This window comes from Macrotis lagotis, chromosome 3 (assembly GCF_037893015.1).
Source record: "Macrotis lagotis isolate mMagLag1 chromosome 3, bilby.v1.9.chrom.fasta, whole genome shotgun sequence".
NCBI classification, from domain to species: Eukaryota; Metazoa; Chordata; class Mammalia; order Peramelemorphia; family Peramelidae; genus Macrotis; species Macrotis lagotis.
In genome coordinates this window covers 202,778,532-202,790,927 of record NC_133660.1, presented here as the reverse complement: position 1 = coordinate 202,790,927, position 12,396 = coordinate 202,778,532, and the positions used below count along the sequence as shown (strand labels likewise).

Genomic DNA, 12,396 nt, shown 5'->3' with positions numbered 1-12,396 from the left:
AACCCATTTTAAGAGGAAGTGGGGAACATGAAGGAAAGAATGAAGTAAAAGGTTCAAATCCCAACTTGACCATCAACTAATAATATGACCTTGGGGTAGTTATCCTTTCTGGGCTATCACTAAGGGGAATGACTTACATGACCTCTAAAGCCCCTTCTAGCTCTAAAATACTAGGATTCCATTAACTTTACTATATAGCTCAGGAAGGGGTAGTGAGGGGAGTCTCAGAGTATAGAATGCCCAACCTAGAGTCAAGAAGACTCATCTTAAGGAGTTCAAATCTGGTCTCAGACACTCACTAACTGGGTGACCCTGGGCAAGTCACTTCACCCTTTGTGCCTCAATTAGAAGAAAATGGCAAACCACCATAGTATCTCTGCCAAGAAAGCCCCAAATGGGATCATGAAGAATCAGACCTGACTAAACAATAATAGATGGAAACTAAAGGAGAGAGAGGTCAACTCTGTCCATGTAATGGTCTCTGAACACATTTACATCAAACCACTACTTACTTAAGAGGTGAGTCACTGGTAAGAGTTCATCTAGCCTAACCACCCACCCAGACAATGCAAGGGGCTGGTGGCATCATCGAAGAATAACTATTAGAGGTAGTGCAGGGCAGAGAACAAATTTAAAATGGTAAAGCAAAAGACAAGTTTCTGACCAACTTCCACAGTGACCCAGTCAGGGGTGAGTTCAGATTGATTTTTTTTTTTATCAATATTCAGCATGAGCCTTTTCACCTAAGAAATCTGAAATCTGCTACAAATCCAAGCTCTACTGTTTGGCTGGCTGTCCAAACTTATGAAAATGTTAAAAGAGAAGAAATTTAAAATTGTTTATGCCTAAGTTACTTCGCTGAATGAACTATTAAATATTTACCAGCAGACTTCTGTACTGACGTACAAACAACCTTCAAGGAATGAATTCATGCCTGGATGGGAGGACTGGTGACTGTACTATAATAATAAGCATTTATATATTACTTTAAGTATGCAAAGTGTTTTACATTCAATATCTCATTTGAGTCCCCAACATCCTAAGCCTGGGGTATCAAGAGGGATGGATGGGTGGCACTGGAAGGAGAAAGCCCTAGACTTTAGTGTCAGAAGACCTAGATTCAAGCACCAGCTTCACCACATATTGTGTGCCCATGGGCAATTAGTTTAAATCCTTTAAAGCACTGGGCTACAGTTATCCAAAGCAGAAGTACCGTACTTTGTAAACCACAAAATACTTAAGTGAGCTATTATTATTTCAGTTATTATATGCCTAGAATTCAGCATGGCAAGGACTTTTGGGGAAGCAGCCTCTCAGCTTCAGTGGTGAACTTTTCAGTGAAGAAAAGGGTATATATTCTGAGTTATTATCAATGGTGCTATTTGTTTTTGTTTATTTAATATAAAGGAACAGTCTATTTGGGAGACGGGGAAGGAGGATAGAAAAAATGAAGAAGGGAGGGGGAAGAAAAATGGAAGGAAAGAGGGGACAGAGGAAAAAAGAGGGAGAGAAGAAATAAAGAAGGAAGAAGGAAAGAAAGGAGAAAGGGAGGAAGAATGGAAAGGAAGGAGGGAAAGATGGAGGGAGGAAAAAGAATGGAAGGGAAAGGGGAGGAAGGAAGGGAAAGAAGAAAGGGAAGGAAAGAGGGGAGGAGAGAGAGGAAGGAAGGAAGAAAAGGAGAAAGGAAGGAAGAAGGAAGAAAGGATTATTTATTAAAGGTCTAATATGTGACAAGATGTACTGAGTGCTAGGGATAAAAACACAAAAAACACAATCTGCCCTTATTACTTTCAAATAGAGAAGACAACACATATAGAAAAGTAAAGGTCAGACAGAGGTATTTTGGTCTGAGAAAAGAAATAATTAGGTTTAAAAAGCACATAATAGACAAAGAGAGATTGTAATTATGATGAAAGGTGTCTACAACACAGAGCCCATTTTGTAAACTCATTAGCATGATTCATCCACCTGCAGGTAGGAGTCTGTTTCTTGATAATTAACTGGATTAAGTACTGATGTTAAGGGAACAACAGACCCAGCCCAGGAGGAATTAATATCCTGGGCACAAGAGAATGACAGTAGCTTTCCAGACACACATAGGGACTTTATGGGGAGCAGGGGCTGGGAGGAGCAGCCTTTCCCCAACCCAGTCAATTTGAAAGCTGTCTTCTTTCTGGAATCCACCCCCCCCCCCCAGTTTATGCTGAATGTCCGTGCTGACTGATGGGAAGAGAAATCTCGAACTTTGCTTGCAGCTCCCCAAGTCCTAGCATGCAGAAGTATATGTGACCAAATTAACAAGTGCTTGGGAAAAGAAACAACAATCATCTAGATAATAATAGGGAAATGGATGATGCTGACCCAAAGTATTATCCTCATCTGGGACGCTCTGCAGCAGAGGTCAAACATGTGAGCCACCTTCCTCAGTGCAGCCTGAGTCAGATTAATATCATACTGGGAGAAGAGTTAACAAAATCAAGATACAAGGCTCAGATACAACACACGGCTCTCTGAATCAATATGTTGAACATAGGGATTTTTATACACATTTTAGCGGTCCCCATGGTCATTTGAGCCGGACACCACCAGCTTACACTGAGAAGACCTAGAGTACTTGATGGAATGGAATTACTCCATCAAGGACCATCTGCTTGCCAATGAAAGGAAGCACTGGCCTCTCAGCCAGCAACAGCAGCAGCATTTGGAAATGAGCCTTTTTTTTCTTCTGACCTCCCAAAGGACTCTGTACTTCATTATTCTTTTCTCATCTTCTGGGCTGTGATCCTGCAAGTACTTCCCACCCAAACATCAGCTGCCTGGAAGGAGGGGGCCTTAGTTATCTTTGTTTCTCTTCCAGTGCCTAGCACATGGAAGCATCATTTGTTGAATAAATGGAATGAATCATGCAGAAAGAAGGCTTACATTTAGCTTTGGCACTTCCTCCTGCCCATCCTCCAGCCACACAAAGAATTGCATCCACCTTCTTATCACCCAAAAGTTTCCCGACATCAGCAGTCACCTTCAGAGGAAAAAAAATTGGTTTTTTTTATTTTGTTTTTAATTTATGTAATAAAACATTTTGCTAACATTGTAAAATTTTTAAAAGTATGATTGTATATAAAACCACAAATCTACTATGCACAATGTATTATTCCCTTCAAATATAAAACAAAGTTATCACATAATTTTCTTCTCCTCTCCTCCTCCAAGCCTCACCAGATGACTACCACCCAAGGACCAAACCAGAATAAGCTTCTACTGGCTCAAGCTCCTGGGCTTCTTTTAATTTATGTTGATCAATTTCTAAGACTATAAAGAGAGATGCCTTATACCTGTAAACTAAATAACCTTATGATGAAACTGTGGATTTCAGAAAACTAATAAATTAATGAAAGCCACAAATTGGATGCTTTTCAGAAAGTCAGAGAATCAAGTAGGCCACAAGCAGGATTTACTCAAGCTGCCTCAATTTCCTCCTCTGTGAAATGGAGAGAACATAGTACCCATAGTAGAGATACGGCATAGGAAGTGAGTGAGAAATCCTCATTGAAATACAATGTTAAATGTTATAATAAAAACACTGTCATTCCTCATGAGAAAAATGTATGAATAAAAAAGGAGAGGAGGAATAAGATTCTGTCTCTTCTCTTCCCCACTTCTTCCAGTATTAAAGATAGCTAATCAGAAATTGGTATTTCATTTTATTTTTCTCTACAATGCATAGAGAGAAATTTTATCCTGAATAGTTATGAAATCGCCCCTCTGAGGAGGCCCCCATGTTCATTTGAGCTGGACACCACCAGCTACACTGAGCAAGCCTAGAGTACTTGAGGATAAAATGAGATATTATTAAAGAATTTTGCAAATATGTAAAAAATTTGTCAATTTGTAAAGGGCTATATAAATGCTGGCTACTATAATAACTATCACATTAGAACTGAAAGACCCTAGAAGCCAACTAGTGTATCCTTTTCATTTTATGAATGAGAAATCTAAACCTAAAGAGGAAGAAAGATGGGTGCAAAGACATAATGGTAGTGAATGGCAAGGCTAGGCTTGGAACCCAGGTGGTCTGAACCAAGTCCAGTTCTTTCCACCTCACTCTTGGTTTTGAAGATATATTTTAACATTTTTCATCAGGATAGCATAACAAAATATCCATGCTGTTCAGGACTCAGAATGCCAGCATCAACATTTTCCAATTGCTACTGTGAACAACTTCTTAAATCAAGATGATGTTTCCCATCTTATGTTTGAGTTCATTACCTCTCCTCCTGCTAATGTCTTGGCCTAAATTACTCCTCTATGGTAGGACTGGGAAGGCTCATTTCTTCCTTCTCCCTTTTTCTAACCTGTTCCATACCTTCAAAGAGAGATCCATTTCCCTTGGCTCCCACTTGTCCATTTTTATCATCATCTACTTTAGATATGGCTCCCATCTCCCCCAGACTCATCCTCAGGCTTCATGTTTCCTGGACTAGTGTCTCTACCCTAGGGTGAAGAACCATTCTTCTTTCTCTGGGTACTGATGCACATTATGCTGAGGAGGGCACAGAACCAGCAGCTACCCACCGGGCCTTCCACATTTCAGTAAATACACACAGAGCAACGGCACTCCACAAAAATCCCATTGAGGATTGTTATTTTCTATCACCTGTAGTTTTCCTGAGATTCAAAGCTCTGTGCTTCCTTGTCTGCTAATTGCTAGCTATTAAGAGTATTTTCCTCCTCAGAGGGGCAATTTCCTAACTATTCAGGATGAAATTTCTCTCTGTGAATTGTAGAGAAAAATAAAATACAATACAATACCAATTTCTGATTAGCTATCTTTAATACTGGAAGAGGTGGGGATGAGAAGAGAGGGGATCTTACTCCTCCTTTCATCTCCTTTTTTATTCATACATTTTTCTCATGAGGAATGACAGTGGTTTTTTTAACATTTAAAACTATTTCAATGAGGATTTCTCACTCACTTTCTATACCGCATCTCACCTGTTAAATCCTAATCATCCTTCAAGAATCAATTCAAACATCAACTCTTCCACAAACCTTCATGATTCCCACTGTCTCTTCACCCTACCCTAGTAATTATTCTTTCTTCTGAATCTTCAAAGCACTTTGTACTATTTATATTATCTTCTGATTCTATTTTTGTAGCACTCACTTCAAAGGCAGGAGACCTCAGTACAGTCTCTGCCACACATTTCAAAACCAGGACCAGTCATAACTCAAGTGTTCAAAGCTGTAAAATGAAGACTGATAATACTTGCCTACCTATATCCACAGCATTTTTTAAGCATAAAATTAGATAATATATTTAAAGCACTATTACTACATAGTCATTACTGGATAAGTTAGACATAAGCACAGGGCTTTCACATACTATAGTGCCTAATAATTTTCACATACTATGGGGCCTAATAACTGTTGAATGAATTTGAAATTTGAATTCACAACATTCCCTCTTTTCCTGGAAGATTCTTATGATCACCTGGTCAGCTTGCTCAGTGAAGGAGTCGGTCATTTTAACAACCACGCTGGCATTGGCTTCTTCATTTTCTACCACATCAATGCTGGCAACCCACTAATGTGAACAAGAAGACAAAAGATTTAGTAAAGAGACACAATTCTGTTATTCTTTATAAGACTATGTGGCAGGTCAGGGACCTCCAAAAAAAACCAAATAGAAAGGTTGACATAAACTATCCCAGGTTTTTCCATATTCTGTAATAGGGCCTTTCTTCTCCAAGAAAACCTAACTGCCTTTGGTGTACTTATTTCAAAGAAGAAACAGATTGGGAGGTGAATTAGTAGTGGTATAATTTGGGATGGTGAAAAAGTTCACTGGACCCAGAGAAAGAAGACTGAACAAGTCACTTAATTAAAACCTGTCTGCCTCAGTTTCCTCAGCTATAAAATGAGAATATCTCAGACTATCACAGATCAATTGAGAAACAATTTGTAAAGAATGGGTCCTGGTGGAACCAGCTTTGAATTAAGGCATTTTTGAGAAGTGAATAGGAAGGATTTTTAAACGTGCATTTTCACTATTGTTTATTTGCTAAGTTTATTTTAGTTTTTCCTTGTCCCTTCTTTCATGTTTCTCAACCTGCACTCCAGTGGAAAGGAAGCAGGTAGAAAGTGTGAGGACTTGAATTTTTAGGTTAGTTTAGACATTTGGTGTTTTTTTTCCCCCCACTTTTGATACTGGTAACAGTTTGTGTGTTTATTTTTCCAGAAAGACAATCTAAAGAAAGCGAGTTCTATGTCAATGTAACCTACACTCTTGAAAAAATGTCTGTGGTAATGTAAAAGAGGTTAAACCTATCACTTTGATATCTATATCTATTAAAAACTTTAATGAAATAAGTGCTGATTTCTTATGATTTCTTAAATTTCCTGAAATATGATGTCTAGGCTCTTTTTTTTTTTGATCATAGCTTTCAGGTGGTCCAATAATTTTTTTTTTATCATAGCTTTCAGGTGGTCCAATAATTTTTTTTTTTAGGATTTTGCAAGGCAAATAGGGTTAAGTGGCTTGCCCAAGGTCACACGGCTAGGTAATTATTAAGGATTTGAACCCAGGTACTCCTGACTCCAGGGCCGGTGTTTTATCCACTGCGCCACCTAGCTGTCCCAGTCCAATAATTCTTAAATTACCTCTTCTTCACCTATTTTCCAAGGTCACACAACTTATCTCAGATCTTTTTGACTACTGGAGAGAAGTTTATAAACTGGAAAATGAATAAATGTCTTTCTTTAAAAAAAAAAAAAGAAAGAAAAAACACTATACACAGGGCAGATGCAATGACTGTGAGATCACTGGCTTAAAAATAAAAAGGACCCTCAAGATCTAGATTAATAATAAACCAAGACCTACAGAGGTCAACTGACTCTTCCAAGGTCACATATTCTTCTTCACTAACTCCATTATGAGAGCCAGCATGGTAAAATGACTAGAAATCAATCTCCAATTCAGAAAGATTTGGTTTCAAATCCTGTTAAATACATCCTGATGTGTGACCTTGAGTAAGTGCTCTAGGCAACTCTAAGAAAATGTAACTATTATAAGGAATTTCCTCATTAGGAAATTTTTCACTACTGATGAAACCACAGTAACCCTATGATACAGCATATATTTTTCTGGCTCTGTCATAGACCCAGGCAGGGGAAAAAACCATCAATGGCAACCACTTCTTAAGTGGTCAAGAAGAGCTGAGACAAACAACCCTTTTCAAAATACCTCAAGGTACCCATCTTGCTAGCCAGTAACAGAAGGATGATTATTTAAAGGACAGCAAATCCTCAAGTTGGACAAATGAGCAGGATGCTGTAAGAGCACTCCAGGAATGTTAAAGGGCATATGCTACATGCTAGGGAAATAAAGGGACTTGAAGATGGAACATATTGTAAGCTCCTTGTGGGCAGAAACCATCTGCTTCTTTTTGTATTCCCAGAGCTTAGTTTAGTGCCTGGACACTTAACAAATGTTTACTGAGGGGGCAGCTAGGTAGCACAGTGGATAAAGCACCGGCCCTGGAGTCAGGAGTACCTGGGTTCAAATCTGGTCTCAGACACTTAATAATTACCTAGCTGTGTGGCCTTGGGCAAGCCACTTAACCCTATTTGCCTTGCAAAATAAAAAAACCTAAAAAAAAATGTTTACTGATTAACTGATTGAATAGAAACACCTCTATGTATTTTCTTTTGCTTGTGTTTTCTCTGCTATATAAAATGCACTTTGGACTGTAAATAGATCAAAAATGGTTAATGGGGAGTTGAAACCTGAGAGAAATAGGGAGATGGTAAGGTCACTCATGGGCCTTCACTGAGTTCAAGTCTCCAGGTCCTGATGAACTGAAAGGGGCCAGTCCCAAGGTGGTGAAAGACCAGTCAGGATGTGATTGCTAAGTCACTGCCAGCAATCTTTGAGAGTTCATTGAGGACACCTCATGCTAGATTAACCCAGTTGAATTTTATGGACAAAATAGAGATTAGTTATAAGAAAAGTAGCTAACATTTATATAGCCAGACACTGTGCTACACACTTTTATAATTATTATCTCATTTGAATTTCACAAAGATGCTGGGATATGGGTGCTATTATCCCCATTTTAATTGAAGAAACTGAGGCAGACAGAGGTTAAATGACTTGCTCAGGGTTACTCAGCTAGTTAGATCCCAGGAGGCTAGGCTTGAACTCAGTTCTTTCTGACTCCAGTCCTGCATTACTCATACAGTGAGTGAAACTAGCTGCCTCCCAGAATGCCAGACATTTTGCCCTTTCAGTTGTAACTTTTCATGTCTCCACTGGGGGTTTCTTGGCAGAGATACAAAAGTGGTTTGTCATTTCCTTTTACAACCCATTTTACAGATGAGGAAATTGAAGCAAGCAGGGCTAAGTGAATCATTTATCTCAAGACTTTTAATAATGTTTCTCATGACAAGTGAAGTCATTCATTTAAAAAAAAAACTTATCATCAAATCTGTTCTCCTTTTACCTAACACAAGTTTTCCCAAAACAGGTGACTTTCAAAACAATGGAAAAGACATCTGGCTGGGAATGAGACCCTTGTTCCAGTCCCTGTTTTGCCACTAACTTTTTCACATTAGGCAAATCACTTAATATTTATGAACTTCAATTTCCTCAAATATAAAAGGGAGAGGAGAGATAATCTCTGTCTATATCAGAGATCATCTCTAATGTTATATCAGATTTTTATAAGTTCTATTAAAAAATTTAAAAAGAGGGGCAGCTAGGTGGCACAGTGGATAGAGCACTGGCCCTGGAGTCAGGAGTACCTGAGTTCAAATCCAGACACAGACACTTAATAATTACCTAGTTGTGTGGCCCTGTGCAAGCCACTTAACCCCATTTGCCTTGCAAAAACCTAAAATAAAAAAAATTAAAAAGAATAAGAAATAATGGGAAAAGAATTACAATCAAATGATGAGGCAAACCCTGAAAAGGCAAACCCAGGAGGGGACAATAAATCAGAACATTTGAACTCTCAAAGTCCTCCAGTCAAACTCTCTTATTTTAGAAATAAGAAACTGAGACTCACAAAAAGGTAAGATATGTTTAAGGTGACAGAACCTTAGAACCTAGATCTAGTTGTAAGAAAAAGAGGATTATTTGGCACTGGACCCAGATTGCTCTGGAGGAGAAAGTGAGGCTGGTGACATATCACAGTCCTCCCTCTCTTAAATCCAATTCCCTTGCATGTCAGGGTATCATCTCTTATGGCATTTGACAACAACAATAATATAAAGATCATGTCCATGAAGGGGATTTTACCCTATGACATTACAATCAATTAGACCTCTAGAGGCAAGGTCTTTCATATATATGAACCAATTTAACAGATAATACTAATGGTGCTGGACCTAGTGTCAGGAGCCTTAGGTTCAATCCTACCTCCCACATTTAACAGAGGCCTGGACAAAAATGACCTCTAAGCCTCAGTTTGCTCAGCTGTAAAATGGGGGAAAATAATACTTGCACTTCCTGTTTCATAAGGATGTTAAGAGGAAATACTTTACTGATCTTAAAGTTCTATAAAATTCTGTGGTTATCATAATTGTGCTCCAGACACTGCCCTGGCCTACAGTCAAGATGGTCTGCCTTTTCCTTCATCCCTGAAATTGCATGAACCCTTCTTGCCAATGCTCCTTTACCTTTTGCCCCTCTTTTCTCTTCATCCATATTCCTGCCATAGGGAACTCAAAATTTCAGTTCTCCTCTGACTCAGGTCCACTCTCAAGGATCTCTGTTCTGCCCCCTTTGTGTTCTAAGGTTTTCATATGTTATTATTCCATCCAATTAGAGTGTGAATTTCTTTTTCTAATAGTATCCTCAAGCCCTTAACATCGAGGTCTGATTTTTCCTTCCATCCTTTTTTTTTTAGGTTTTTGCAAGGCAATGGAGTTAAGTGACTTGCCCAAGGCCACACAACTAAGTAATTAAGTGTCTGAGGCCAATTTGAACTCAGGTCCTCCTGACTGCAGGGCTGGTGCTCTATCCACTGGGCCACCTAGCTGCCCTCCTTTATCCACCCCACTTTCATTGATCCCTAGTTGTCCAGGCTGTCTCCTTTAACCAAGCCTGAGATGCTCAGTTCTTAAATGGATGTTGGATGTCACTCCTGGGCATTCCCTCCTTCCCCGCCTGGCCATCCTGTTTGACACTGTGAATTTTACCAGTCAAATGAGCTATGAATGTTCTCAATGGGATCGAAAATCCCTTTCAACATGTAAACTCTGGTTCTTTTGGCAAGTCTCCTCGAATGGGATCACTTGCAGTCAAAGTCTTGAGGGAAAAAATCTTGTGTCCAGCTGATAACGGAGCATAGGTAAAGGCCGGGACGACCGGGCTGCAGGAGTGGGGCCAGCCTCTGTGGGGCTGAAGGCCCCATGTGCACCGGGGCAGCGGGTCAAACATGGGCCTCGACCCCTGCCTGTCATATATGTTCTCCTTTCCCTCGCAGGAAGTTAACACTCTCATTGCCAGCCTGTCTTTGAAGAAGGAAGTAAGGAAGGAAGAAAGAAAGATAGATGAAAGATAGATAGATGACAGATAATGCTAGATAGATAGATTGATAGATGATAGATATATAGATGATAGATGATAGATAAATGACAGATAATGCTAGATAGATAGATGATATATAGATGACAGAAGATAGATAGATAGAAGATAGATATATAGACCATAGATGACAGATGATAGATAGATAGATGATAGATAAATGACAGATAATGCTAGATAGATGATAGATATACAGATGACAGAAGATAGATAGATAGATGGATAGATAGATGATAGCTATGGAGAAAGGAAGGGAGGGCAGGTGAGGGCAGCAGCAGATACACGTTATTTGCACAAGCCGCTGCCATGTGCCCTCCGTGCGGCATCCCGGCCAAGGAGGGCCGCCCCGGCCCGGCCCGGCCCCGAGATGCCCCGGACGTAGGGGGCGCCCTCGGCCTTCTGTAAGGGGGGTCCCTCTCGGCTCTCTAGGCCACCCCGCTTAGGGATTCGGGGATCAGAGGCCGAGAAGGGCCTGTGACACCTGGTCAGCGGGCGGGGGCGCCCCGGGGCGGCTCCCGGGGCGGAGGCCGCACGCCGGCCGCGTTCGGGCATGCGCAGGAGCGGAGCGGGGCGGGGCGCGTGGGCCCGGGAGCACCGAGGCGGTGAGGCCGGCCGCCCTCCCCGCCCGAGGGGCCCCCCTCCCCCACGCCAGGCTGCGGGGCTCCCCCACACACGCAGACACGCGGCCCTCTTCCCCGGCAGGTCCCACGGTGGGCGCCCCGGCGGCGCGTCCCTTTACCCAGCTCCTGGCTCGGAAGGCCTGCACGCATTTGGTGCCCAAGGCGCCCCTGCCTCCGTACACCAGCACAGCGCGCGCGTCCCCCGCCGCCGCCGCCGCCATCCTCCCCGTCCGCCGGGCGCCCCAGCCAGGCCCCGCCCCCGCCGCGGGACACGTGCTGAGGGAGCCCCGCCCCCGCCGGGGGCACGTGATAAGGGAGCCCCGCCCCGCCGCGGGACACGTGTTGAGGGAGCCCCGCCCCCTACTCGAGGAGCGCCGCAGGGGGCGGGAAAGGGCGGCGCGTGCGCAGAAGGGAGCCTCTGCCCGGGGCCGGAGGGATGGGGGAGGAGCCGGGGGCTGAGCCGCACGGGCGAGGAGGGCGTGGTCGCCAAGATTAATTTTATTCCTGTTAGAGCTCGGGGTGACACTTCTCCTAAATCGTTCATACTTAGCCCCCCACAGAAGTGGGTTCGAACCCCAGGGCCCTCCGCCTCTCTGAAGCCCAGCAGCGTGCGCTTTAGAGGGGAGAGGCGTGGCCGCACAGCGGCGATGACGTCACCGAGCACGGCTGAGCGAAGTGGGGAGGGCCCTGCGGGGGGCGGGGCGGCCACGGGAGGTGACGTCAGAGGGTGGAGGGGGATGGGCCGCCGGGCTGGGGGGGGCGAGGAAGCTACGGCCTCCACCCTGGTAGAAGGAGAATAGGACGCTGATATGGAGCTGCATGTATGTACATGTATGTACATGGAAACCTCATAAGCCCATCAGAATTAACAAAGTCCCATGTGTGCACAAGATAGCCAGAAAGGTCAGCGCTACATGAGATAACCTTTACAGGACGAATGGGGAATCAACTGGGGGGGAAAGTCCTATGTCAGGAGGTAATCTCAGAGAATCAGAGGAAAAAGGCCCGGGCATCACCTGCTGGGAGGGGGGAGGGGGAGAACTAATGGCAGAGTAGGGCCAAGCATGTCACGTGACATGCATCTGCCCACCCATCCACCCATCCACCCATCCACCCATCCACCCATCCACCCATCCATCCATCAGGGTCCCAGAGTTCCAGCACCACAAATGGACGCTGAACGTGGCT

At 42.8% G+C, this 12,396-nt stretch overlaps 1 protein-coding gene across 1 annotated transcript in view; it reads right to left on the bottom strand.

The window, feature by feature from the left end:
* QDPR (quinoid dihydropteridine reductase) overlaps positions 1-11,444 on the bottom strand; it is a 32,597-nt gene extending 21,153 nt beyond the window's left edge. Inside the window, exons 1-3 of the mRNA XM_074229734.1 lie at positions 11,328-11,444; positions 5,492-5,584; positions 2,923-3,019 (exon numbers count right to left, since the gene is read on the bottom strand). Of these exons, the coding sequence (XP_074085835.1) occupies positions 2,923-3,019; positions 5,492-5,584; positions 11,328-11,429 (292 nt within the window). The 5' untranslated portion in view covers positions 11,430-11,444. The remainder of the gene's footprint in view (positions 1-2,922; positions 3,020-5,491; positions 5,585-11,327) is intronic.
* Between the last annotated feature and the right edge of the window lie 952 nt (positions 11,445-12,396).